Source organism: Leucoraja erinacea, chromosome 19 (genome assembly GCF_028641065.1).
Source record: "Leucoraja erinacea ecotype New England chromosome 19, Leri_hhj_1, whole genome shotgun sequence".
Classification (NCBI taxonomy): Eukaryota; Metazoa; Chordata; class Chondrichthyes; order Rajiformes; family Rajidae; genus Leucoraja; species Leucoraja erinaceus.
Genome location: NC_073395.1, coordinates 20,258,820 through 20,286,426, shown reverse-complemented (window position 1 = coordinate 20,286,426; position 27,607 = coordinate 20,258,820). Strand labels below are relative to the sequence as shown.

Below are 27,607 nucleotides of genomic sequence, written 5' to 3'. Positions count from 1 at the left end.
TTCTTTTAAAAAACGGCCCTTCGAAACGGTTATTTTTGTTTTTTCCCGAGAACGAACCGGGTACGTTTTTGCTGCCGATACGTTTTTTTTTAGTTTTTAAAAAAAACTGCAATTTTTCCGCAACATTCCAATTGATCGCGTTTAAATTAGCAGAAAATCGTTAAAACAGCCGTTCTGTGTGTTTTATGAAAAAAGATGGTTCCCCGAAAAACCGCCTTGGAATGGATTTTAAAAATCAAAACTTCTGAAGCCGTCCAAATGGGTTTAAAATAAATAGTTAGTTTCTTCTATGTAAAAAAAGTGTTTCTTAAGATGCATTAATTTAAGTTGCGAAACGGTTTTTTTTTCCCCCGAATGAAACCGGCAGTGTTTTTGCTGCCGATACGGGTTTAAATCCACTGCAACCGCAACATTCCAATTGATCGCGTTCCAGAAAAACCCACTCGCAAGCTGATTTAAAAGGCCATTAATTTACAGGTATTAAACATTAAATTCCTTCCATTTGGCCTATAAACCCATGACAATGAGATTTAAAAATTATGTTATATTGTGAATTCTTGTGTGAATGTTATTTGGACACTTAGGCTATTTAAAAATGTTCATTTATTCTTAAGAAATGGATAGATGTTTAGATCTAGTAATTGAATTTTGTAATTAGCTACAATTAGGTAACTAACTAATTATATGCTTTAATTTCAAGTAATCTAAGTAAGATTGTTTCATATTTGTTTCAGAATGTTTCAATCTATAATAACTGAAAATTTCTTTCAGTTCTCTTAATTTTTAAGAAAGGTATGGGCTTTTGACTGTCCTCGATCACAGCTTTTGTGTTAAGTCAATGAAAAAGCAATAGGGAACAAGATGCCAATTTCCCAGTATGAAAATGGCCATAACTTTTTTAATACTGAAGATATGAAAGTGAAGTAGGTGTCAAATTAAACTTCTTTTTACGCTTTATCTGATGGGATAAATTAAAGACTTGATTTTTAAAATCTGAAAATTTGGTAACATTGCTACCATGTCCACGCCGAACATTGCTACCATGTCCGCGCCGATACATTAGCACTATCCTACACACTAGGAATGAGTTACAACTCAGCAAATTAACCTACAAACTTGTACGTCTTTGGAGTGTGGGAGGAAACCGGAGGAAATTATAGAAAGTCCATGCGGCCACAGGGAGAACGTACAAACTCCATACAGACGGCACCCGTAGTCAGGATTGAACTCGGGTCTCTGGAGCCGTGAGGCAGCAACTCTACCCGGTCCAGTAAGCCAAGTTGGTCGGCATAGACAAGGTGGGCTGATGGACCCGTTTCTATGCTGTATATCTTCTTGACCTTGAATATATGACTCCGGCCCTATAGACCTGAGACACACTAATTCAGTGGAGCAGTTGTGAATCCCTAAAGTGAGTAAAAATTACACAAAGGCAACCAAATGAAGTGGCTGACAGCAGCTACTGTGAAAAGGGCTGATAATTGTTGATAGCCTGCTTGCACTATCTCTCTCTCTCTCTCTCTCTCTCCCCCTCTCTACCTCTCTCTCTCTCTATCTCCCACTCTCTCACTCTCCCTCTCTCTCTCTCCCTCCCCCCTCTCTCTCTCTCTCTCTCTCTCTCGCTCTCTCTCTCTCTCTCTCTCTCTCTCTCTCCTCTCTCTCTCCTCTCCATCCTCTCTCTCTCCCTCCCTCTCTCTCTCTCTCCTCACATGCTTGTTCTATTTATTATATACCCTTTTTATCTGTGTCTCTTCCAGTGTCTCATTGCCGCTTTACCTATAGAAATATGTATCTCTCTATACATCAATATTTTTCTATATACACATTTATAGAAAACATACAGAGAAAAACATTTGTGTAGAGCTTTATATACTCAATATACATTGATGTGTAGAACTGTAGAAATATCTGACATAGAAATACATCCGTTTTTCTATGTATATATATTATTAATAGAAAAATGCATATATACAAAGAAAAACATTGATGTATAAGGCTCAGTATCGAGCTAAATATACATTGATGTATAGAGTGTAGAAATATCTGACAAATAGAAATATATAGAGCCCTACATCTATAGATATGTATTTTATAGACTCGATATATGTGTGTGTATATGGGTGTGTATACTATATATATGTGTGTGTGTAGGAAAGAATTGCAGATGCTGGTTTAAATTGAAGGTAGACACAAAATGCTGGAGTAACTCAGTGGGTCAGGCAGCATCTCTGGAGAGAAGGAATGGATGACGTTTCTGGTCGAGACCCTTCTTCAGAGTCACAAAGGTATTGCACTGCACAGAGCTAGATAACTAAATGTAACAATATTTATATTTATCTAAAGAAGGTCTCGGCCCAAAACGTCACCCATCCTTCTCTCCAGAGATGCTGCCTGACCCGCTGAGTTACTCCAGCATTTTGTGTGTATCTATATTTCTATATACAGTATATATATATATACTCTATATGTGTGTGTGTGTGTGTTTGTGTAAATGTGGGTGTGTGTGTATGGGTATAAATAATGTTACATTTAGTTATCTAGCTCTGTACATTGCAACACCTTTGTGACTGTGTAATGCTGTGTACTTCCCTGCACACTGGTACATACACACAGCTGATGAATGATTGAAGGGGAGATGTGTGCAAAGTGCCGTGTCTCTCTGCCCGTTGAGATTTTAATTGCGAGGGGGTTTCGGGTGAAGCTCTCAGCTGCTGCCAGGTACTTTTCTGATTGGTTTTCGCCGACATGCTCACGGTCCCCAGCTGTGAGCCTTCACGGGCAGGCTAGGCAGGCGAAAGTCACTCCCCTCTCCCGACACTGTGCATCTCCCAGGTCCTGCCGCCTGCTCAGAATTTAAAATCCAGCCCCGCTTGCGGACGATGCGAGGGCGAGGGCGATCGTCGACGGGTAACTTTAGCCCGCTCCCCCGCAACTGAGCTGAGAAAATGGGCGAGGGAGTGAACACATTAGGTAAGCTCTGGTTTGTGTGATCGCAAGGATAAAGGATTTTGTCCATCAGGCACCTGGATAATGCAGGGCACTAATTTATTCGTATTCATTGCAAAAGAGCCAAACCCCACACAATGTGGCATTTAGAAACCCTGCTATTTTTCTCCCCCCCTTGTGCCTTTGTCTTTGAACGACAGACCACAGCGGTGCTTGTTGATTTTACATTGTTCCGCGGGCAGAGTCTTCCGTGCCAACTCCGGAACCACTGCCAAACGCTTTCACGTCGAGCTTCTTTATAATCTGCGTGACAGCTCGTATCACTGAGATCAGCTAATCCCAGTGTTTTACGCGGGCTTTTCCCTGCGCCTTCTACTTAAACACAGGGATACAGGCTTCCTTTATGTAGGGTATTCATTGTATGCAATACCTGATACCATGCCCAGGCACACCAGCAGCTCAGATCAGAAGCCGGCGAGTACTTTGCCTCACCCTCCCACCCTTATTCAACTTTTAGAAAAGTCACCTTTTAATTTTTTTTTTACCATTGATTGGCTGTGATAGCGCCTGTTAAATCAGAGGTGGTGCGGTTTGTTCTCGGTAACGCAGCTCCCAAATCCTGCTCTGGGTCAAGTCTGTTGTCGGTCTTTTGTTTAACTCGCAGTTGGTTATTGATGGGAGGCGCCGCGGGGCTAGGTGTGGTACAGACCGGCACCGCTGAGCAGCGGGAGGTGGTCACAGGTCCGCGAGGGGGGGGGGGGGGGGGGGGGGGGGGCACTCGGGAGGGAGCTCAGACACCAAGGAGATGTGAGAGAGTTTGGGCGAGGGAGTGTTGAGGGATGGATGGAAGGAGGGAGAGGTTGAGGGATGAGAGAAGGAGGGAGAGGTTGAGGGATGAGAGAAGGAGGGAGAGGTTGGAGGATGGGTAGACAGAGGAGTGCTTGAGGAAGGAATGGATGGAGCAGGCAGTTGGGGGATGGATGGAGGAGGGAGGCGATTGAGTGATAGATGGTAGGAGGAAGTGGTAGAGGGGTGGATGAAAGGAGAGGCTGTATCAACAGACAGGTGACAGAATAGAACGAAGACTGATGGCAAGTGGTGTGCAAGGATGATAGACACCTGTGGAGAAAAGGAATGTGTGATGTTTCAGGCCAAAACCTTCCTTCAGACCCGAAACATCACCTTTTCCTTTTATCCAGAGAGGCTGAGTTACTCCAGCATTCTGCGTCTATCTTCGGTGTAAACCAGCATCTGCAGTTCCTTCCTACATATTTGGTCTGCAGTTCCACCTAATAACAGCTGGGAATATACAGGGATAGGCAGAGAATGGAGGGATATGGATCACATGCAAGCATAAGAAATTAATTTAAGTAGGTACATTCAGCACAGACATGGGCCGAAGGGACTGTTCCTGTGCTGGACTGTTCTAAAAGAAACAGTTCCATGTCAGTTCACCACAAGTTGTTCCCAATTATAGTCCACCTTATTCTCTTGCGTTGTGCTTTTTTGCTTCTGCCTAATTATTTTTGTTGTTTTGTCTACACTCACCCCATTGCTGTTCCTAATAGTTGCTGAATAGCTCGTGCTGTATCCCAGTGTGCTCTCTCTACAAGCTTATCTATTAATTTGAAAGGCTTCATCTCATTATTATTTGAAAAGTGCTGATGAGCGTTGCAGATTTGATAACAGCGTGATTTCCAGGGGATACAAACATTTGAATGAAATTGTGTTTTTATAACAACTGTGAAAGAAAATGCTGTGTGAGAAAGATTGTGCCTTTGTGGTCTTTGGAATCCCTGACATCCAAGTTTGCCAATGAGGTAAAGGTAGGCGAGAGAGGAGATTGTGAGGAGCTGACAAAATGGGCAGCAAGAAGGTTGAGTGAGTGGGTGAGTGGGGAAGGCAAATTATGCAGGGAAATGTGGGAATAGAGGTGAGGTGGCAGTGGAGTTGCTGCATCGCGGCACCAGAGACCCGGGTTCGATCCTGATCACGGGTGCTGTCTGTACGGAGTATGCACGTTTATGTTATAGGAAAGATGTTGTCAAGCTGGAAAGGGTGCTGAGAAGATTCACAAGGACGCTGCCAGGATTACAAGGCCTGAGCTATCGGGAGAGGTTGAGCAGGCTTGGGCTCTATTCCTTGGAGCACAGGAGGGTGATCTTACAAAATCATGGGGGGAGTAGATCGGGTAAGTACAGTCTTTTGCCCAGAATAGGGGAATTGAAAACCAGAGGACATAGGTTTAAGGTGAGAAAGATTTAATAGGAACCTGAGGGGTAACTTTTTTACCTAAAGGGTGATGGGTGTCTGGAAGCAGTAAATGATGATTGATATGTGGAGAAAGAGAATGAGAGGGAGAGATTGAGAGTGTGAAAGACAATGAGAATGGAATAGATAGATGGAGATCGATGATATATATGGAGCGAGCTGCCAGAGAAGGTAGTTGAGGCAGGTACGATATGGCCACATTGAAGAAACATTTAGATAGGTACATGGAGAGGGTGCATTTAGAGGGATATGGGCAAAAGCAGGCAGGTGGGACTACTGTGGGTGGGACATACAATACAATACCGTTTATTTGTCATTTGAACCTCACATGAAGTTCAAACTAAATTTGGTTTCTGCAGCCATACAAGAAAAGAACCAAGACACACACCAACACAATTTACACAAACATCCATCACAGTGAATCTCCTCCTCACTGTGATGGAAGGCAAAGTCTTGTCTCTCCCCTGCTCTCCATTCCTCTCCCAAAGTCAAAGTCAAAGCCCCCGGCGGGCGCTAGCAAGTCCCACGGCGACTTAAAGCCGCGCCGGGCGATGTAAGGCCCTGCTCCGGGTCCCGATGTTGGAGCCCCCGGCGGGCGCTAGCAAGTCCGCGGCCATTTAAAGCCGTGCCGGGCGATGTAAGGCCCCGCTCCAAGTCACTTTCAACCCCGCAATTCGAGCGGGAGAAGTCGCCGTTGCCGGTACCCCGCAAGGCAGTCTCCCCCACCAGGGACCCGCGAGCTCCCGGTGTCACCATCCACCAGAGTCGGGTCGCAGCAGCGCGCCACCACAGCTCTCCACGCTCCGAAGCTGGCCAGCTCCACGATGGTAGGTCCGCAGCTCTGCAGGCTCCGTGACTTGAGCTGTCGTTCCGGTTGGAGGCCGCTCCACGGCGCTAGGCCCCAACGGCAATGGAGACCCGACAGGGAAAGGTCGGGTCCCCGTACAGGGAAGAGATTTAAAAGTTTCCCCCACCCACCCCCCCGCCCCCCACACATACACAGTCAAAAACCCACCACAAACTATACACTCAACAGGACAACATGTTGGCCGGTGTGGGCATGTTGGGCCGAAGGGTCTGTTTCCACGCTCGATGACTATGACTCTCTGACACCCAGTTCCATCTGGGTTCCAGCTCCCTCTGCTCTCGAGACGTGGGTGACATAAACTAGTATTGACAAGCCCCACAGATGACGAGCCCGAAAAGATGTTCACTCTCAGCTGGAAAGCTGCACAGGACCCTGCAGTATTGAACTATTTAGCATGTGTTTTATTTTATTTCTCCCTCTCCCTTCTTCCCCTAATATTTCAAACCTTTTACTCTTTTGTTTTAGTCCTCTGTATACTTTTTTTTGCTATATCTCTTGATCAATGTGGAAACAAAGAACAGGCACAAAATGCTGGAGAAAAGGATTAGGTGATGTTTGGGGTTGAGACCCTTCTGCAGACTGAGAGTCAGTGGATAGGAGAAACTAGAGGTATGAAAAGGTACAGAGCAAATCAGAGCCGGCACTGATGGCCAAAGAGCCCACAAGGGTCCATTAATAAGGTTGTAAGCTGCCCGTCCAATAATGATAACTAAGGGATATGTGGACACGCACAGTGGAACTGACTAGGGTGGGGAAGGGACAGAGAGAGAGAGGGAATGCAAGGGTTACTTGAAATTATTGTATTGTATTGTATTGTATTCAAATTTATTGTCATTGTCTCAATTTGAGACAACAAAATGAATTTCCCTTACAGGCAGTATCATAAAAAAAATAAAAAAAATAATAAATAAATAATAAAACATATTAAAAATAAAATTGAAATTGAATTTAAAAAAAGAACAAACACAGAAAGTCCACGACACTCTGTAACTGAAATTATAGAGATCAATATTCATACAGCTGGGTTGTAAGCTGCCCGTGAAATATGAGGTGCTGTTCCTCCAATTTGTGTGTGGCCTCACTCAGACAACGGAGGAAGCCCAGGACAGAAAGATCAGTGTGGGAATGGGAGGGGGAGTTCAAATGTTTAGCAACCGGGACATTGCGTAGGCCAAGGCGAACTGGGCGTAGGTGTTCAGCGAAACGATCGCCCAGACTGCGCTCGGTCTCGCCGATAAAGGGAAATCCACACCGAGAACAACGGATACAGTAGATGAAGTTGGAGGATGAGCGAGTGACAAAGAACTGCAGATACTGGTTTATACCAAAGATGAAAGAAGGGCCACCCATCCTTTTTGTCCAGAGACGATGCCTGACCCGCTGAGTTACTCCAGCGTTAATGTCTGTGTCTTGATCAATCCCCGTTGGATAGGCAAAGGATATGCAGGGAATGGAGGGTTATGGATCACGTGCAGGCAGACGAGATTAGTTCAACCTGGCATCATGTCCGGCACAGATATTGTGGGCCGAAGTACCCATTTCTATGCTGTACTGTTCTATATTCTATCTTTATATCTCTCTCTCTCTACCTGACTATTATTCATATCATCGATCTCTATCTTTCTAATATTTTCTCATTGTCTTTCACACTCTTTCTCTCACATTCACAATCTCTCCTTCTCATTCTCTTTCTCAACCTATCCATCATCTCTACCCCTTCCATATAATCAATAACCTTTGTGTGAAAAAGTTGTCCCTCGGGTTCCTATTAATTTTGTTCACTCTCACCTTTTACCTATGTCCTTTGATTCCTGATTCCTCTACTCTGGGTAAAAGTCTGTGTATTCACCATTGACCCATTTAGATAGAGCTCTTAAAGATAGCGGAGTCAAGGCGTATGGGGAGAAGGCAAGAACAGGGTACTGATTGCGGATGATCAGCCATGATGACAGTGATGGTCGGTGCTGGCTCGAAGGGCCGAATGGCCTACTCCTGCACCTATTGTCTATTGTCTATTGCCTGCCTTTGCCCCAGACCCCTCTAAACCTTCCCTATCCATGAACCTGTAAAAATGTCCTTTAAATGCTATATAATGCCGACAGCTCGTTCTATAGACCCACCCACTCTCTGAGTGAAAATGTTACCTCTCAGGTTCCTATTAAATCTTTCTCCCCTACCACTAAATCTATGCCCTCTAGTTCTTGATTCCCCTACTATAGGTAAAAGACAGTGCATTCACCCTATCTATTCCCCTCATGATTTTATACAACTCTATTAGGTCCTCACTCACTCCAGGAATAAAGTCCGAGCCTGCCCAACCTCTCCCCACATTGCGGGCTTTCGAGTCCTGGCAACATCCGCGTAAATCTTCTCTTCACTATTCCCAGCTCAACGGAATCGTTCCGGTAGCAGGGTGACCAAAACTGAGCACAGTACTCCAAGTGCGGCCATACCTTCTCGCCTTTATTCATCTCTCTTCCTACCACTGAGTTTTCCCTTTGACACTTCCATGAGGGGAAAAAAGTTCCACATTCCCCCAAAACTCTCTGGACAAAGACTTTTATTTTGAACGTTCCAATGGAATTATAAATATTATATCCGTAATATTGCATTTACGACTTCCTAATCGCACTTCGACCAAGAAGGAAATGTTTTCGCTACATTTTCATGTCAATTTAATTCCCAATTGTAAAGACTTGGGACGGTTTTCTCCAATAGAAAGAGAATAGCCATTCACCTATCTATTCCCCCTCATGATTTTGTACACCTCTATAAGATCACCCCTCATCCTTCCGCGCTCCAAGGAATAACGTCTCAGCCTGCCCAAGCTCTCCCAATAGCTCAGGCCCTCTCCCAGTAGCTCCTGGCAAAATCCTCATAAATCTTCTCTGCTCCCTTTCCAGCTTGACATCTTTCCTGTTGGCGGCTGACCGAAACTGAACGCTGTTCTCCAACATTGCCCCCACTTCAGGGAGCAAAGAAGCAGTGGCTGAAAACCGATTTATGAATATTTTAACACGGATTTGTGCTGAATTTTTAATGAATAATATGGAGTGGGAACCGCCTGATGCACAAGGGTTAGGCAGGGGGAGAGAATTCTCAACGCTTGGTATTCTTCTCTCAACCAGTCCTTACTTCACTTTAGACTTTAGAAGTACAGCGTGGAAACAGGCCCTTCGGCCCACCGAGTCCACGCTAACCAGCAATCTCCCCATACACCAGCACGATGCTACACACCAGGGACAATTAACAATTTTACAGAAGCCAATTAACCCACAAACCCGCACGTCTTTGGGATGTGTGAGGAAACCGGAGCATCCGGATAAAACCCATGCGGTCACAGGGAGAATGTGCAAACTCCGTACAGACAGCACCCGTTCTCACTCTGGTCTCTGGCGCTGTGAGACGGCAGCTCTACCGCTGCGCCACCGTGCCGCCCTCATCCCTCAGTCATCCCTGAACCCTCTTCAAAGGGCTTTCAAGCCGTGCCACGTGCGGGCCATTGCAGCTAATAGGGTTGGATTAAAAGTAGCCACAAACCCTGCAGATGGTCGGCTTGCTGCTGGGAAGTTGTCCCATCGTTACATGAAATGTTATGTGTCAGATTGTTCCAAGTACTGAGTCCGCAGTTTCAGCCGAATATTTCTTCTATGATTGAACCATCTGTTTCCAATAAATACTCCAAAATAATGTAACCTTTGATAATAACAGGAGTGGAGATGCGAGCACTTAATCAAGGCGGTTATTGTCAGTAGCAATGATATTGGAACATTACACCATCTTTGGGGGGGACCAGATAGAAGTGTGTCACATTGCAAGATGTATAGATACAGCAGAGTCTTTTTCACAGGGTGGAAATGTCAAATACTAGTAGGTTCAAGATGGGAGGGGCAAAGTTTGAGGGAGATTTACAAAACATTCTTTTGACACAAAGGGTAGTGGGTGCCTGGAATGCATTGTCAAGGGGTAGTGGTGGAAGCAGATATAATACTGGCATTTAGACAGACCTATGAACGGGATGTGGCTGGGGTTTGTAGAACATGTGCAGGCAGATGTGATTAGTTTAACTTGGCATCCTGATCAGCACAGACATGTGGGGCCGAATGGCCTGTTCCCATACTGTACTGTTCTATCTTTCATGTTCTATGAGACTGGACTTTAGACTTTAGAGATACAGCGTGGCAAAAGCAACTTCGGTCCACTGAGTCGCCGCCGACCAGCGATCACCCCGTACACTAGCCGATACACATTAGGGACGATTTTTCAACTTACCAAACCCAATTAGCCCACAAACCTGCACATGTTCTAAAAACCCACACGTTTCTGGAATGTGAGAGGCAACCGGAGCACCCGGAGAAAAGCCATGTGGTTAAGGGGAGAACACACAAACTCTGTGCAAACAGCACCCGTGGTCAGGACCAAACCTGGATCTCTGGCGCTGTAAAGCAGCAACTCTACTGCTGTGCCACTGTGCCGGTTTTTACAATTTAGTTGGGAGTGTTTCAAATCTGTGCTAGACATTGGTGAGACCACACCTGGAATATGCCATTCTGGAAGAATGTACCTAGACTAGAGAGGGGGCCCCACTGTGCCATCCCAATGTCAATGGGCGGCCCTATGTATAGTATGTTTGGCAGCACAGTGCACAGCGGTAGAGTTGCTGGCTTACAGCGCCAGAGACCCGGGTTCCATCCTGACTACGTTTTCAACGTTCTCCCTGCCACCGCGTGGGTTTCCTCCGGTTGCTCCGGTTTCCTCCCACACTTCAAAAACGTGCAGCTTTGCAGCCTAATTGGCTAGGTGAAAATTGTAATGTCCCTAGTGTGTAAGATAGTGCTAGTGCACGAGGATCGCTAGTCGGCACGGACCTGGTGGGCTGAAGGGCGCTTTTCCGCGCTGTATCTCTAAACTAAACTAGAGAGGATGTGGCACTGTGCCTCCCCTATAGCAGATGTCAATGGTGGGGAGTCTGGCCGGTGTCATCCTTAACTGTAAGGAGAGGTCCAAATAATTGATGGATCTCCACTCAGGCAGAGTAGTGATGAAAGAAACTGCAGATGCTGCTTTACACTGAAGATTGAAACCAAATGCTGAGGTAATTCAGCGGGACAGGCAGCACCTCTGGAGAGAAGGAATGGGTGACGTTTCAGGTCGAGAGAATGAAGAAGGGTCCCGACCCAAAACGCCACCCATTCCTTCTATCCAGAGATGCGGCCTGTCCTGCTGAGTTACTCCTGCATTTTGTGTCCATCCACTTAGGTAGATGCCAGCTGATGGAGGCTTTTTCTGTGTTCTTCCTCCAGCTGGGATGACAGCAGTTCAGTCAGCAGCGGACTCAGCGACACCCTCGATAACCTCAGCACGGACGACATGAACACCACCTCATCCATCAGTTCTTATTCCAACATCACCGCGTCTTCCAGGAAAAACACCGGCACTCAGGTACGTTTACCCCATCAGGCTCTTTGTGTTCATGAGGATCGATGAAGGACGGAATGTAAAGACAAGGTTTACTATCATGATGTTAAAAAAAAACGTGGGAGGAAACTGGAGAAAACACAGGGAGATAAAGGTCACGGGGAGAGCGTGCAAACTCTGTACTGACATCACCCGTAGTCAGGATCGACCCCGCGTCTCTGGCACTGTGTTTATGGTGAGAGGAGAAAGATTTCACAGGAACCTGAGAAGTAACCTTGTCACTCAGAGGATGTAGGGTGTATGGAACGAGCTGCCAGAGGCGGTCGTTGAGGCGGGCACAATAACATAATTTAAAGGACACTTGGAGAGGTACATGGATAGGATAGGTTTAGAGGGAGATGGGACAAACACAGGCAGATGGGACTATAGGAAGGGCATGTTGGATGGTGTAGGCAAGTTGGGCCGAAGGGCCTGTTTCCACACTGTATGACATGAAGACTAATTGCGTTGCATGTTTAGACCGCTTCTCATTTTGGCTCCATAAGACATGGGAGCGGAATGGGGCAATTCGGTCCATCAAGTCTGCTCTGCCATTTGATGATGGCTGATCTAGTTTTCCCAATCAACCCCATTCTCCTGCCTTCTCCCCGCAATCTTTGACGCCCTTACTAATCAAAAACCTATCGATCGCCGCTTTAAAAAATACTCAATGACGGCATCCACAGCAATCTGTGGCAATTAATTCCACAGACTCACCACCTTCTGACTAACGAAATTACGCCTCCTGTCCTTTCTAAAGCTGCATCCTATTATTCTGAGGCGATGACCTTTGGTCCTAGACTCTCCCACTAATGGAAACATCCTCTCCACATCCACTCTATCTACTGTAGGCTCATTACGTTACCGGTGGCGTACGGAAAGAATGATTATTTGTGTTTCCAATGGATTATGCCTACCATTCTGCTGCTAAGCTGGGAAGGATGCAGAGAAGATTTACAAAGATGTTGCCAGGGCTCGAGGGGCGAAGATATAGGGAGGGGTTAGGCAGGCTGGGACTTTGTTCCTTGGAGCACAGAAGGATGAGTGGTGATCTGAGAGTGTATAACATCATGAGGGAAATCGACAGGGTGAATGCACAAATTCTTTTACCCAGAGTAGGGGAATCAAGAACCAGGGGACATAGGTTTAAGATGAGAGGGGGAAAGGTTAAATAGGAATCTTTTAAATCTTTCGGCAACATTTTCACACAGAGGAGGTGTGTGTAGGAATGAGCTACCAGAGGAGGTAGTTGAAGCATGTACTATAACAGCATTGAAAAGACATTTGGACATGTACATGGATAGGAAATGTTTAGAGAGATATAGGCCAAAGGTCGGCAAATGAGACTAGCTTAGATGGGGTGTTTTGATTGGCATGGGCGAGTTGGGCCAATGGGCCTGTGACTCGGCCATAAGCCTCACTGACATTAAAATTTCAGCATCCACTCGCATCAAGGTTGAATTTTAATCACTTTTCTACATTCATAAACTATTTATGATCACCATTTTGCAAATTCCTCAGTGCAATACATGGACCAGTCCCCACTGAATTATACCCTCCCCACGCCTCTCCTAAGTAAATGCTTTCTGCTTTGACAATGACACATTAACATGAAACTTTAATCATTGCCTCCACTCTTCCTCGGATGTCGAGAGGATGTTTCCACACGTGAGTGAGATTTTATTTTATTGATGCAAACCCTTCGGCTCACTGAGTCCACACCGACTGGCCATCGCCCCAAACACTAGCACCATCCTGCTCATGAGGGACAATTTACAATTGGTTTAACCAAAGCCAATGAACCTACAACCTGCACGTATTTGAAGTGTGGGAGGAACTGTGCCACACTGTCCTGCTAGAACAGTCCCCCCTCCTCCCCCCCCCCCCCCCCCCCCCCCCCCCCCCCCCCCCCCCCCCCCCCCCCAGTCTATCTTGATGGAGGGTATTTGGAGGTTGTACACTGTACTGTTTAACAGCCCGATTGTTAGCTGCTAAACATCAGCTGCTCCTGAACCTGGATGTTACAGTTTTCAGGCTCCTATCTTCACGATGGCAGCAGTGAAATGAGAGCGAGGCCGGGGAGAATATGGGAAAATGGATCGGAGTGTGGAAGAATGACATTGGATGGGCATGAATGGCTGGTTGATGGTTGGCACAGATTTGGCGGGCCGAAGGGCCTGTTTCTGTGCCATATCTCTTTCTCTCTCTTATCTCTCTCTCTCGCTCTAGCTCTCTGACCTCTCATCTTCACTCCTCGTCCTCACAGCTCAAAGGAGACTCTGAGAAGCTGCCCTTGTCAGACAATGAGACGGCCTGGGGCGGCGAGGAGCTGAGGAAAAGCGACGAGGGAGCGGACAGCACGAAGATGGAGCCGGCCGACAGGTGGAAGCGCAATCCCTCGGACCTGTCCGACGACTCGGACAAGGGGCAGAGACCCGCACTCTCCCTGTCCCAGACGGGATCGTGGAGGCGAGGGATGACGGCACAGGGGGGCGTTCCCAGCCCTCGCCCCAAGACCGGCTCACACCCCTTAAAATCCATGGGTACGTTCAGCTTATTATTGTCACGTGTACTGAGAGACAGTGAGAAGCTGTTGTTTGTATGCTATCCAGTCAGCAAAAAGCCATCCGCAATTAAGTTTAATTTAGTTTAAATTTAGTTTAGTTTAATTTAGTTTGAGGTACAGTGAAAAGCATTTTTGTTGCGTGCTATGCCGTCAGAATTAAAACAAGACATGATTACAATCAAGCCGCCCACAGTGTACAGATGCAGGATAAACGGTACACATTTCGTTTAGTTCCGTTTAATTTTGTAACGTGTACCGAGATACAGTGAAAAGCTTTTGTTTGTGTGCTATACGGTCAAAGAAAATACTACACATGAATACCATCAAGCTGTTCACAGCACTCAGATACAGGATAAAGGGTGCAATATTTAATTTCATCTAGGTTATTATTGTCACGTGTACCAAAGCTTTTTGTTGCGTGCTATCCAGTCAGTGGAAAGACTATACATGATTACAATCGAGCCATCCACAGTGTACAGATAAAAGATCAAGGTAATAGAAACATAGAAAATAGGTGCAGGAGGAGGCCATTCGGCCCTTCGAGCCAGCACCGCAATTCATTGTGATCATGGCTGATCGTCTCCTATCAATAACCCGTGCCATCTCCCCATATCCCTTGACTCCAATAGCCCCTAGAGCTCTAACTAACTCAAATGTTTAATGCAAGATAAAGTTCAGTAAAGTCTTATGAAAGAAAGTTCAATGGTCTCCAATGAGGTGGATAGGAGGTCAGAACCGTACTTAGCTGATGTGAGGACCATTCAGTTGCCTGATAACAGTTGGGAAGAAACTGTCCCTGAATCTGGAGGTGTATGTTCTCAATCTTCTGTACCTGTTGCCTGACAGGAGAGGGGAGAAGAGGGAGTGACCAAGGTGAGACTCAGCCTTGATTATGCTGGCGGCCTTGCCGAGGTAGCGTGAAGTGTAGATGGAGTCAATGGAAGGGAGGCTGGTTTTTCTCATGGTCGAGATTGGGAGAGATCTTACTGAGCAAGGCACAAAGTGCTGGAGAAACTTAGCGGGTCGGGCAGCATGTGTGGAGAGCATGGACAGTTGACATTTTGTGTCGGGAACCTTCTTCTGACTGATGGAATACTGGAGAGAAAGCTGGAAAAGAGAGCCAAGATAATAAAGATTTTAAAAAGAATAAGATCCTTTCTTCCGCATTCTCCTCCAATCATTCTGAAGAAGGGTCCCAACGTGAAATGTCACCTGTCCATTCCCTGCCTGACTCGCTGAGTTCCTTCAGCACTTTGTGTTTTGCTCAACGTTCCAGCATCTGCGGCCTCTTGTGTCTCTGGGAGATATTATTGATATTGGTTTATTTTGGTCATGTCTACTGGGATAGAGAGAAAAGCTTTGTGTGTGTGTGCTTTCCAGTCAAATCAAATCATACTGTACATGCGTACAATCAGGCCGTAGTGCAAAATACAGAAAACACAGTGCCGAATGTAATAATGTAATGGCATTATAAGGTTACAGTTAGAGGAAAAGTGCGATGTTTGCAATGAGGATGATGGGAAGAACAATATTATAATCTAGCTTTTGGGATGCCCGTATTCTGATAACGGTGGGCTAAAAGGAGTTGGACGGTCTGTGGTCGACAAGGAATGAGTGGGCTGAAGGGCCTGTATCAGTCATGACTTCAGCATTAAAAAATGCAGTTCGGAATACAGGGAGTGGGGAGAGCTGGATGTAATTGGGACAAAGAGCAGGGAAAGGTTTACGGGTAAAGTTAGATACAATTGCTTTTTAAAGTTTAAAGGTCCTATTAAGTCACCTGGGAGGCTAAAAGGGCAATTGGATGAGGTTGGTGTGGGTGGGGGAGCACTATACCAGCGGGCTCTGACCATAATTTTCTGAAACAATAGCACCAGAGTGCAGAATATAGTGTTATTCTGTATAGCATTAATAGAGAAAAGGTCCAATGACTACAATGAGGTAGGGTGGAAGATCAGGACTGCTCCTTAGGTATGGGAGGACCATTCAGTAGTCTATAATAGCGGGGAAGAAGCGTCCTGAGTCTGGTGGAACTTTCCTGGATAATGCACAATAGTGTTATTGAATTAGAAGATCCTGACGAAGAGACAAGGAACTGCAGATGCTGGTTGACAGAAAAAAGGCACAAAGTGCTGGAGTAATTCAGCGGCTCACGTAGCAACTCTGGAGAACATGGATAGATGATGTTTCGGGTCGAGACCCTTCTTCAGACTGATTGTAAGAGGGGAGGGTGGAAAGCTGGAAGAGAGGAGGGGCAGGACAAAGCGGGTCAGGTAATAGGTTGATACAGGTGAGGGGGAGGAGGGTTTGATGGGCAGATGGTTGGACAAAGATGCTGAAACAGGTGTGAGAGAAAAGGATTGAGGAGTTGCGAATTGTGAAGCCAGAGGAAGGAATGTAAGATGGAGGAGGAGGGGGAAGGTAGAAATAGGCGTGTCCAGGTGGGGCACCGGGGAAATGGGGGGGGGGGGGGGGGGGGGGGGGGAGGGGGAGGGAAGGTAGATTGCTTTCCAGAGATTATCTAAAATTAGAGAATTCAATGTCCATAATGAATGTAGTAGCAGGGCTGATGGGCTGAATGGCCTGCTTCTGTGTCTCGTGTTCAGCTGTTGTGTTTCTGTGGGTTGATCCTTTGCGTTTTGCGTGTCTGCTGCAGGTAAAATGGAGGAGGCCAAGGTTCTGGAGAAGGGGAAAGTGTCCCTTAAAGGGACGTCCACCCAGCCGTGTCCGCCAGAGGTGGGCAGGAGCAGCGGAGACGAGGGGAAGAAGCCGCCCTCGGGGATGGGCCGAACGCCCACGGTCTCCTTCGGGTTCAAGAAGGCGGGGGTGACGGTGTCTGCGTGCACGACCGCGGGAGGGGTCACGGTGTGCAGCGGGTCAGCCACGCTGGGGAAGGTGCCCAAGTCGTCCGGGATCCCCGGCAAAGCCGGCACGGGCAGGAAGACCAGCCTGGACGGCTCGCAGAACCAAGAGGACAGTGTGCTGGTGCCCAGCTCCAGGAGCAACCTTCAGTACCGGAGCCTGCCCCGGCCCGCCAAGTCCAGCGTGGGTAACGTGGGCGGCAGGGGCGGGCAGCGGTCCAGCAGCATCGAGACGTGCGGAGCTGCCAAACCACCCCCCTCCTCCGCACCCCCTCCCGCCTCCTCCAAGCTGAGGGAGCCCTCCAAGGTCAGCTCGGGGCGCTCCAGCCCCATCTCTGTCGACCGGGACAAGGTGGTGGTGTCCGACCCGGAGAGCGCGGCGCTGTCGACCTCGCCCAAGTCCAGCCCCCCGCCCCCTGGCGGCTCAGGGCCGGCCGGGCTCAGGCAGCAGGGGTCCAAGTACCCTGACATCTCGTCGCCCACCTTCCGCAGGTCAGTGGTGGTCATGCCATGGGGGGGGGTGCAGACTGTCTGGTTCCCCTCTCCGAACTCAGTTGTGTAGATGTTTATTATTGTCACGTAAAGATCCTTGATAGAGATACAGCGTTGAAACAGGCCCTTCACCAGTGATCACCCCCATACACTATCCTACATACTAGGCACAATTTACAGGAGCCAATTAACCTACAAACCCACTGAGTCCACGTTGACCATCGAGAGAAGAATGTTCTTTTGATGGAATTGATCGAAAGATACAGCATGGAAACAGACCCTTCAGCCCACCGAGTCCACTCCGTCTATTGATCCTCCGTTCAGATTAGTTCTATGTTATCCCACTTTCTCATACACGTCCGGCACGCTAGGGGCAATTTACAGAGGGCCAATGCACCTACAAGCCCGCACGTCTTTGGAATGTGGGAGGAGACGTGGGAGGAGAACATGCAAACTCCGCACAGATAGCACCTGTAGTCAGGATCGAACCCGGGTCTGTGGCGTTTTATGGCAGCAACTCTACCCCTCTGCGGCCGTCCTGGCCCTATCATCTGGTTTACCCCTGTCTTTCTTCCACAGGTTGTTTGGAGGGAAGACAACTGCAAAGCCGGGTGGTGGGCCTGGCTCAGACTCGGTGAAGAACCCCACCATCATCTCCAACCCTCACGCCTCACAGGTCCGACAGGGCAGCTTGGACTCCCCTTCCACTGGGAGTGGTGTGGGGGGCAAGGCTTTGGAGCAAGCCCCGGAGGGCTGCGGGCTGAGCCAGTCACTGGCATCAAGCCCGGCCTCCCTCCACTCCCTGACCTCCAGCGGGCACCAGTTGACGGCCAGTCTCAGCAGTTCCCCGGGGGGCAGTAAGGACACCCTCAGCTACCCCTCCCTCAGCAGCCTGCACACCAGCTCCGAGTCCATCGACCTGCCAGTCAGTCACCACGGCTCGCTGTCCGGCCTCACCACCACGTCCAAGAGCGAAATGCAGAACCTGCTCATGAGGACAGCGAGCGTCAAGTCAACGCTGAGCGAGAGGTGAGTTGGGAGTCCTTTCCAGACCTTGCCTTTGGATGGCGGTCTCCTCAAGCATGTAAAAAAACTGAGACAACACAGCATAGAGTCGCGGAGCTGTGCAGCACGGAGACTGGCCCTTCGGCCCACATTGTCCATGCCAACCAAGTTGGCATTCTGGAGGCTTGTACAGTCATACAGCATGGAAACAGACCCTTTGGCCCACTTCCCCATGCCGACCAAAATGCCCCTTGTACACTAGACCCACCTGCCCGCGTTTGCACCATATCCCTCTAAACCTTTCTTATCCATGTACATCAGTGTTATAGTCGTAGAGTCGTACAGCATTGAAGCAGGCCCTTCGGCCCAACTTGCTCATGCCAACCAAGATGCCCCACCTACACTAGTCCCACCAGCATGCATTTGGCCCATGTCCCTCTAAACGTTTCCTATCCATTTACCTGTCCAAATGTCTTTAAAAGTCGTATTTGTATAATTTATTGAGGGATGCTCAATAGTTTTATGGAGGAAGACATATTTCTGAAAGAGTCTGAAAATTCAAAGGCTGGACTGGTTCAGTATGTGAAAATCCAATCATTTTACTGTCGAATATTTGATCAAGCGTGCAAGAGGGTCAGACACGGAGATGTAGAATCGTCACCCAATGTCTTGATGTGATTGATGTTAGATGTCCCTGCCCTGCACAGTCCTATGTTCACATCCCAGAGACACATGCGTGGGTTGGTTGTTCAATTAGCCTCTGTAAATTATCCTTAGATAAGAGGGTTTATGGTGAATATGGGCCAAACGCAGGCAGATGGGACGAGTGTAGATGGGGCATGTTGGTCGATGTGGGCAAGTTGGGCCGAAGGACCTGTTTCCACGCTGTATGCCTGTATGACTCTACGACAGATCATTCTACCCCATTGCAAGCAAATGCTTGTGTACAGTTTGATCATTTATTTTGCTTTAGAGAGATGTTAATGTTTGTTTCCCATTTTTGTTCCCATCCTCCTGCTGTTCACACTATCTCTTCATCTCCCTCTCTCGTCTCGACTATTAGTCCCTTCTGTTTCCTTGTCAATGTTCCTCAGTGTCGCAGGATCACCCAGTCCTGGAGGCGAGACAGGTACCAGAGCCGGCGGTTTCCCACCTGAGAGGTTTCAAGACCAGAATCTGCAATCAAACCCCGTTAGCCATTCATATTTAAAGATGACACGTTAGCCGTACATTAAAAAGGAATTTGTACATCTCTGCTAGCTTGCTCTCTGAACACAAAGCCCAGCTTTGGCCCGGCCGCCAAACTTTGTGTGCGATGTTGCCCGGGCCAAAACTCCTCAGCTGGCCGGCCGGCTGGGCTTTGTGTGCAGTCCAGCACCCAGGCCAACTCATCATTCAACCAGCCACGGCCAAGTCGGTCAACTGCCGTCGGGAATTTGTCCTGTATTTTGACCTTTTGTCACATATTTCAGATTCAGATTCAGATTCAATTTTAATTGTCATTGTCAGTGTCCAGTACAGAGACAACGAAATGCATTTAGCATCTCCCTGGAAGAGCGACATAGGAAATGATTTGAATAAATAATAATAAGTGCCCGGGGGGGGGGGTGGTGATTGGCAGTCACCGAGGTACGTTGTTTAGTAGAGTGACAGCCGCCGGGAAGAAGCTGTTCCTCGACCTGCTGGTTCGGCAACGGAGAGACCTGTAGCGCCTCCCGGATTGTAGGAGGGTAAACAGTCCATGGTTGGGGTGAGAGCAGTCCTTGGCGATGCTGAGCGCCCTCCGCAGACAGCGCTTGCTTTGGACAGACTCAATGGAGGGGAGCGAGGAACCGGTGATGCGTTGGGCAATTTTCACCACCCTCTGCAATGCCTTCCGGTCGGAGACAGAGCAGTTGCCATACCATACTGTGATGCAATATTTGGGAGTGAGAAAGTTGGCAACCCAATTCTGTGCAGACATTGTGGGCCGAAGGGCCTGTTGTTGTGCTGGGTTATTCTATGTTCTCAGAGGTTCATGGGTCTTTGGAGGTCTATTCTCAAGGGAAATGGAAGCATTTTTTTTAAGGCGGGGAGAGATAGACACATTGATCTTCCCCTAGAGGGATAGATAGATAGAGATAAATAAGCAAGTGAAAGGTTATCTGAGGTTACAATCACAACAGTCATAACCAGTTAATACTGGTCCACCACTGATTTTCCAGCAACTGGTGATCTGTTACCTCCTTTATTCCAGACAAAATTGCAAGAGTGCACTTGAAATTTCCCAACCGGAAGTCACCCCAAAAATGTGGTGTCTAGGCCGGGTGAGGCGGCCAATCTCATCTTCATTGGAACCTCTGCGGCAATCGGTGGATGGAATTTGCCTCCTGCGGCTAAGGCCTCTGGAACTTTGCTGCCACAAATGACTTCCAAGACCGACTTTGCGGGCCGGTGCCTCGGCGCTCCGAGGCCGTGACCTCCGCAGGTCCGGCATAATGGATAATACGGCAAAGCTCTGGAACCCGATTCCAGAGCACTAGTCACAGTGGGCAGATTCAACCCGCCGATCGGCCACGGAAGTCCCGGTGAAGTCGAGATCGGCCACCACCTTGCATAGCCACCACATTTCCGGGGGGGGGGGGGGGGGGGGGGGTTCAAATGCACACACGTAATTTGTTCGGATTAAAGCTAGTGCCGGATCACCAGTTGGACCTGTACATTGTGGAAAAGCGAGCAACTTTCTTCTTGCCCCTGCAATCTTACTGGAGAATGCAGCTTTTGATTTAAGACAATTGCCAAAGGAGTTTGTGTGGCAATGAGGAAAATTATTTTTAAGCAATGAGGTGTGACAGGGAACACATGATCAGAAAAGGCTGCAGAGGCAGGTCCAATAGGGGCATCCCAGCGGAGAATTGGGAAATAATTGGATTTGCAAGGGGGACGGAACAGCAGAGCGGGATTAATTGAAGACTCTTTCATTGCATTGGCAAGACGATCCCTATGCTTGGCTATCTCATCCCACACCTGCTTGCCACGGTTTCTCCCTGACCGAGACTGTTAATCCTACAGCTTCAGATTTACCTTCCAAGCAGTTGCATAAACGCCGCAGGAATAATCACTTTGGAAACACGGACTGCTTCACTTAGACCATGAGACATAGGAGCAAAATTAGGCCATTCAGCCCACCGAGTCTACTCCGCCATTCAATCATGGCTGATCTATCTTTCCTTCTCAACCCCATTCTTCTGCATTCTCCCCGTAACCTTTGACACCCTTATTAATCAAGAACCTGTCAATCTCCGCTTTAAAAATACCCTATGACTTGGCTTCACGCAGAGAGTGGTGAATCTCTGGAACTCTCTGCCACAGAAGGTAGTTGAGGCCAGTTCATTGGCTATATTAAAGAGGGGGTTAGATGTGGCCCTTGTGGCTAGAGGGATCAGGGGGTATGGAGAGAAGGCAGGTACGGGATACTGAGTAGGATGATCAGCCATGATCATATTGAATGGCTCGAAGGGCCGAATGGCCTACTCCTGCACCTATTTTCTATATTTCTATGTTTCTACAGCCGCCTGTGGCAATGAATTCCACAGATTCACCACCCTCCGGTAAAGACATTCCTCCTCATCTCCATTTGGACTTGGAAGTGTCTCTGTCACTTGTGCATTTAAATGACTGAACAAACAGCTTCAGTGTCATTAGCTTGCAATAACAAAAGTACAATTTTAACTGTTAAAAAGAGCTTTGCATTTGAAAACACGGAGTGATCGCCGGGTGGTTGGACCGAAACCCTTACCCGGTTGTAGCAGGCCGTTGGCAATAACGGACACCATTCCACCCCCTCTGTTGTGTGTTATAACGAGCGTTATCTGCATTGAGACACAACAACTAAACTCTAACGCATGTTTTCTCTCGTTTGCTTTCACCCTGCACCATGTCAATCCTGGCTGCGATTTCTGGGTTGCTTTTGCACTAACTGATTAACCATGTTTTTCTTGCTTAACCTTCTTGGCAGGCAAGTTAACAAGCTGATGCCTAATGACGACACAAGGAACAGCACGTGCTGGATTCTTGAGCGAAATGCAAAGTGCTGGAGGAACTCAGTGGGTCAGGCACCATCAGTGGAGGGAATGCCATGTGTAATAATACTTGTACTGAACTGTGCACAGAATTGAGCGTCACTGTACCTCGGTACATGTGAACATATGGTACCAATGTACCATTGAATGGACAGACAGTATTTCGGGACAAGACCATTCTTCACACTTCTTCAGAAGGGTCCCCACCGGAAACGTGGCCTGCCCATTCCATCTGCAGATGCTGCCTGACCTGTTGAGTTCCTCCAGCACTTTGTGTTTTGCTTGAAGCTGATGTGGGTGTTGAGGCTCTGCTTGATTTTAATTGTTTGCTGATGGTGTGTCTGTTTGTTTTAACAGTTTGCAACTCGATCGAAACACGCTACCTAAAAAGGGACTGAGGTAGAGATATTTTAATGCTCGTTACAATTTGGTGTGAGTTTGCATCAGTGGGTGCGGTAGAGTGGGTCTGTGCCCAGTGGGAGGGAGGGCATGTAATCACGCCACGTAAACTGTGTCATGGATTTGGGAATCGTGCTCAGTGTGATGGTGGGCGGCAGGGTTCAATAGCATCATATAGTCATACAGCATGGAAACAGGCCCTTCGGCCCTACTCATCCATGCCAACTAAGAATACCCCATTTAAGGCACTCATTAGCCTACATTTGACCGGTGCCCCTCTAAACCTTCCCTATCTATGTACCTGTCCAAGTGCCCTTTAAATGCAGTAATTGTACATGCCTCAACTACCTCCTCTGGTGGCTCTACCCACCATGCTATTTGAAAACGTTACCTCTCGGGTCACTGTTAAATCTTTCACCTCTCACCGTTAACATGGACAATACAGTGGCACAGAGTTCAGAGAATCCTGAATTCGGGTTCTGTCTGTCTGTTTGTGGAGTTAGCATGTTCTCCCAGTGATCACGTGGGTTTCCTCTGGGTGCTCCGGTTTCCACATCCAAAAGACATGCGGGTTTGTAGGTTTCCACCGGCTGCTAAATACTGCTCTTAGTGTGTAGTGGATGAGAAAGTGGGCAAACACAGAACTAGTGTGAACGGGTGATCGCTGGGGAATCGGTAGCCCAAGGGGCCTGTTTCCACGCTGTATCTAAACAATACTAAATTAAAGTAAACTAAACTAAACTAAATCTCTCAGATAGCCAGAGGCATTTGAAACCGTTTTCTCCTGTAGAAAGAGAAGAACCATTCACACTATCTATTCCTCTCATGATATTAAACACCTCTATAAGATCACCCCTCAGCCTCTTGCGCTCCAAGGAATAAAGTCCTAGCCTGCCCAACATCCCCCTGCAGCCCAGGCCCCGTGCTTCAGCTCAATATGTGTAATTAAGTCATCCTGCAAGACTTGTTCTTGGCATACTGTGAAAATAGATAAGAGCGGGTTGTATTTATCTACGCCTGCCTCTTTGTCTTTACGTGTTTTGCAAACATTCATTACAACACCACACATTTCTTCTGTGGCCCAATTAGGTCAACACAGCAGCAGTAATGCATTAATCACCAGTGTTGTCTTTCTTCGATAATGCTTCTTTCTCACTCCTGGGACTAGTTTAACCTTTTCTCCAAAAACCAGGATGCTCATGGCCTCTTTACTCTGCCTTCTGTTACATAGAACAGAAAGTTCGGCCCACCATGTCCGTGCAGGAACTTCGGCCCACCATGTCTGTGCAGGATCTTCGGCCCACCATGTCCGTGCAGCACATGATACCAAGACCATCCCTCATCTGCTTGCACATAACCCATATCCCTCCATTCTCTGCAAATCCATGTGTCTATACAAACGTCTCTTAAACGCCACCCTTGTATCTGCCTCCACCATCCATGGCAGCGAGTGCCAAGCTCCCCCCACCCTCTGTGAAAAACCAAATTGCCCGCATATGCCCGTTAAACTTTGCCCCTCGCACCTTAAAGCTATGCCCTCTAGTGTTTGATTTTTCCATCCTGGGAGAAAGGTTCTGACTGTCTATCCTATCTAAGCCTCTCAGCACTTTGTGGCCTTTTGCTTCCTAATTGAGTTTTGCACTAATGTCTTCATACATTTAATACTTTATACACTTTACACGCAGTCTTTTTTCACTATCTTGTAGAATTGATGTGTAACTGAAGTATAATTAATTAATTTTGTGTGTGTGCCTGAGTCGATGTGCCTGCGATTTGCTGCTGCAAGCGAGATTTCCGTTGTACAAGTCGACCATCGTACTTATGCGTACAGCAATAAACTCGACCGGACTTGAAGTGTCTAATGTGTATGATCCCACAGGTATCCTCCGTCATCTCGGCAAACCAGCCAGGAGGAAGGGAAGGAGTGGCTTCGATCTCACTCCACGGGGGGTCTTCAGGACACAGTCAGTCAGTCCCCTCTCCCCTCACCCTCTGCCATCTCCTCTCCCTGTAGTGGCATCTACAACTTCACCCATTTAGGTGAGTGCTCCCTCCTCTCTGGGTTTTGGTGGCAATGTGGTTCTGGTACTGAGCGGTGCCTAGAGCCTTGGCTAGTAATTGGTAACCATGGGTATGACGCCCCACGGTGGCACAGCAGTAGAGTTGCTGCCTCATAGAGCCAGAGATCCAGGTTCGATCCTGACTACGGGTGCTGTCTGTATGGAGTTTGTACGTTCTCCCTGTGACTGCGTGGGTTTCCACCGGGTGCTCCAATGTCCTTCCACATTCCAAGGACGTGCGGATTTGTAGGTCAATTGGCTTCTGTAAATTGTCCCTGGTGTGCAGGATACAACTAGTGTACGGGTTGATCACTTGTCAGCGTGGACTCAGTGGGCCGAAGGGCCTGTTTCCAATCCTTATCTCTTAAATTAAAACTAACATTTCAACAAAATTAAAAATTAAAATTAAAATAAACTGAGCCCGTGGTGATTTAGTTTAATTTAATTTATTATTATTGTCATGTGTACAGTGGAAAGCTTTTTTGTTGCACGCTATCCAATCACCAAAAAGACTATATGATTACAATCAAGCTATCACAGTACAGATACAAGATAAAGGGTATATCATTTAGTGCAAGATAAAGTCTGATAAAAACAAATTAAAAAGTCCAGTTAAAAGTATTTTGAAATAAACTGGGAATTAGTTTAGTTCAGTTAAGTTTAGAGATACAGCATGGGAACAGATCTTTAGAATCCAGTGAGTCCACACTCACCACCGATCATCCGTTCACACTAGTTCTATGTTATCCCACTTTCTCATCCCCACCCTACACACTAGGGGCAATTTACGCAGGGCCAATTAAATTACAAACCCGCACGACTTTGGGATGTGGAAGGAAACCAGTGCATCCAGAGAAAACGCATGTGGTCACAGGGAGAACGTACAAACTCCTTACAGACAGCATCCATAGTCAGGATCAAACCCGGGTCTCTGGTGCTGCAAGGCAGCAACTCTACCGCTGCGCCACCGTGCCACACCATGGATAGGTGACGGTTTGGGCCGGGACATTTCTTCAGACTGATTGTCGGGGGGGTGGGGGGGTAGGGGTGGTGTAGGGCCGGCCACAGATGACCTTGGGCAGGGAGGTTGGCCATTTTTGGTTTGGGACGGTGTAAGCCTGAGAGGGATACATCATTGTGAATGGTGGAGCTGGTTAACCAATTTTTAGTGGGGGGAGGGCTGAGGGGAGTGTTTGTACAAGCTACCCAAAGTAGAGAATTCAACATTCAGACAAAAAAATAGAGAATTCTAATATATGAACATTGTATGACTGTGACTCTGAATCTATGACACTATGACTCAATGACACTCTCTGTGTCACTATGACACTGACACTATGGCTTTATGTAACTAAGATACTATGACACAATGATCCTATGACACTATGACACTGACACTTTGACTCTATGACTATGGCACTATGACTACGACTCTACAGGGCTCTCACTTACCTTTTTTTCCCTGATGCCAGCTGGCCAACCGAGGCAGCTTTTTAGGTTGCCAAATGACAGTTTAGGTGGTCATTTAAGACACGTGCAATAATGTGCTCGGACGAAGTGCGTAGTTACCAGTCGGAATTATGCTCAATGAAGCATTCACGTATTATTTCTGCTTCAAATAAAGTCACAAACTAAATCAAGACATAATATATACCACAATGACATGCAGCAAAATTCTATTACAGTATGTCAACTCTTTTTACACATTGAAATTAATGCAATTTCTATTATTTCTTTCCACTTCCATACAAAAATGTGGTAGGATTATTCAGCGTATGATCAACCTGTGTCAATAAATCCTGGACCATGGTAACATATATGCTTAACCATGCACACTACAGATTGATGCAAGCATGTTTTCTGTGAAGGACCAAAAATTACCATGACATGGCCATAGCATGGGTCGTTATTGCTATTGGTATAGAAACACTCATGCTTCCCACATAATTTATCCATAACAAAATATACAGGTTGCAAGGAAATTTCTAAAGGCATTTTATGATAATAGCTGTTAAAACCGACTATACCCATCTGACAGGTTAAACATTACACTAACTGACAAGTTAGTGGCCAAAGGACATAACTGCAGCAAATGTTCTTTTGGTAATATGTTTAAAGGTGTCAAAACATCATATTACCGGACATTCAGATTAGATGCATGTGTTGTGAACAGCAATGAAGATACCCAGTTTGTATGCACCAGATTTTTAAAAATGTATCGATAAACGCTGTTTCCACCATTCCCACCTCATAATTAATGTTAAAATTTCAACTGAAATATCTCCTGACCAAATTGGTGATGTATATGACTGACTGTAGAAGTAAAACCTGGATAAATCCAACATATAGTTGTGAATGTTGCTCATTAAATAACTACAGTACTGATACTCCATATTAAGAGCATTGATTTGCCGTTAAAATGAATTCTGTAATAACGTGTCAACGGTAGCAGTGACAATCGAACACTGAGGTTTTAATGTTTCAGGTGTTCACAATTTGATTAATCCATCTTTATGGATTAAAACTATTAATAACATTGGGAATTAAAACACATTTGATTACATTCCGTTATCAAACATAGTCAATGTTCGCTCTGAAGACATTTCCAGCACAATAGGGTC

General features: G+C 46.9%; 1 protein-coding gene across 3 annotated transcripts in view; it reads left to right on the top strand.

Moving 5' to 3' along the window:
* The window catches only part of nav3 (neuron navigator 3), a 208,635-nt gene that overhangs the window by 140,767 nt on the left and 40,261 nt on the right, over positions 1-27,607 (top strand). For all 3 annotated transcript variants that reach the window (XM_055650561.1, XM_055650560.1, XM_055650562.1), the window contains 7 exons: positions 11,389-11,527; positions 13,809-14,085; positions 16,765-17,461; positions 18,041-18,490; positions 19,530-19,595; positions 22,885-22,926; positions 24,806-24,966. In XM_055650561.1, coding sequence (XP_055506536.1) covers positions 11,389-11,527; positions 13,809-14,085; positions 16,765-17,461; positions 18,041-18,490; positions 19,530-19,595; positions 22,885-22,926; positions 24,806-24,966 — 1,832 coding nt within the window. The remainder of the gene's footprint in view (positions 1-11,388; positions 11,528-13,808; positions 14,086-16,764; positions 17,462-18,040; positions 18,491-19,529; positions 19,596-22,884; positions 22,927-24,805; positions 24,967-27,607) is intronic.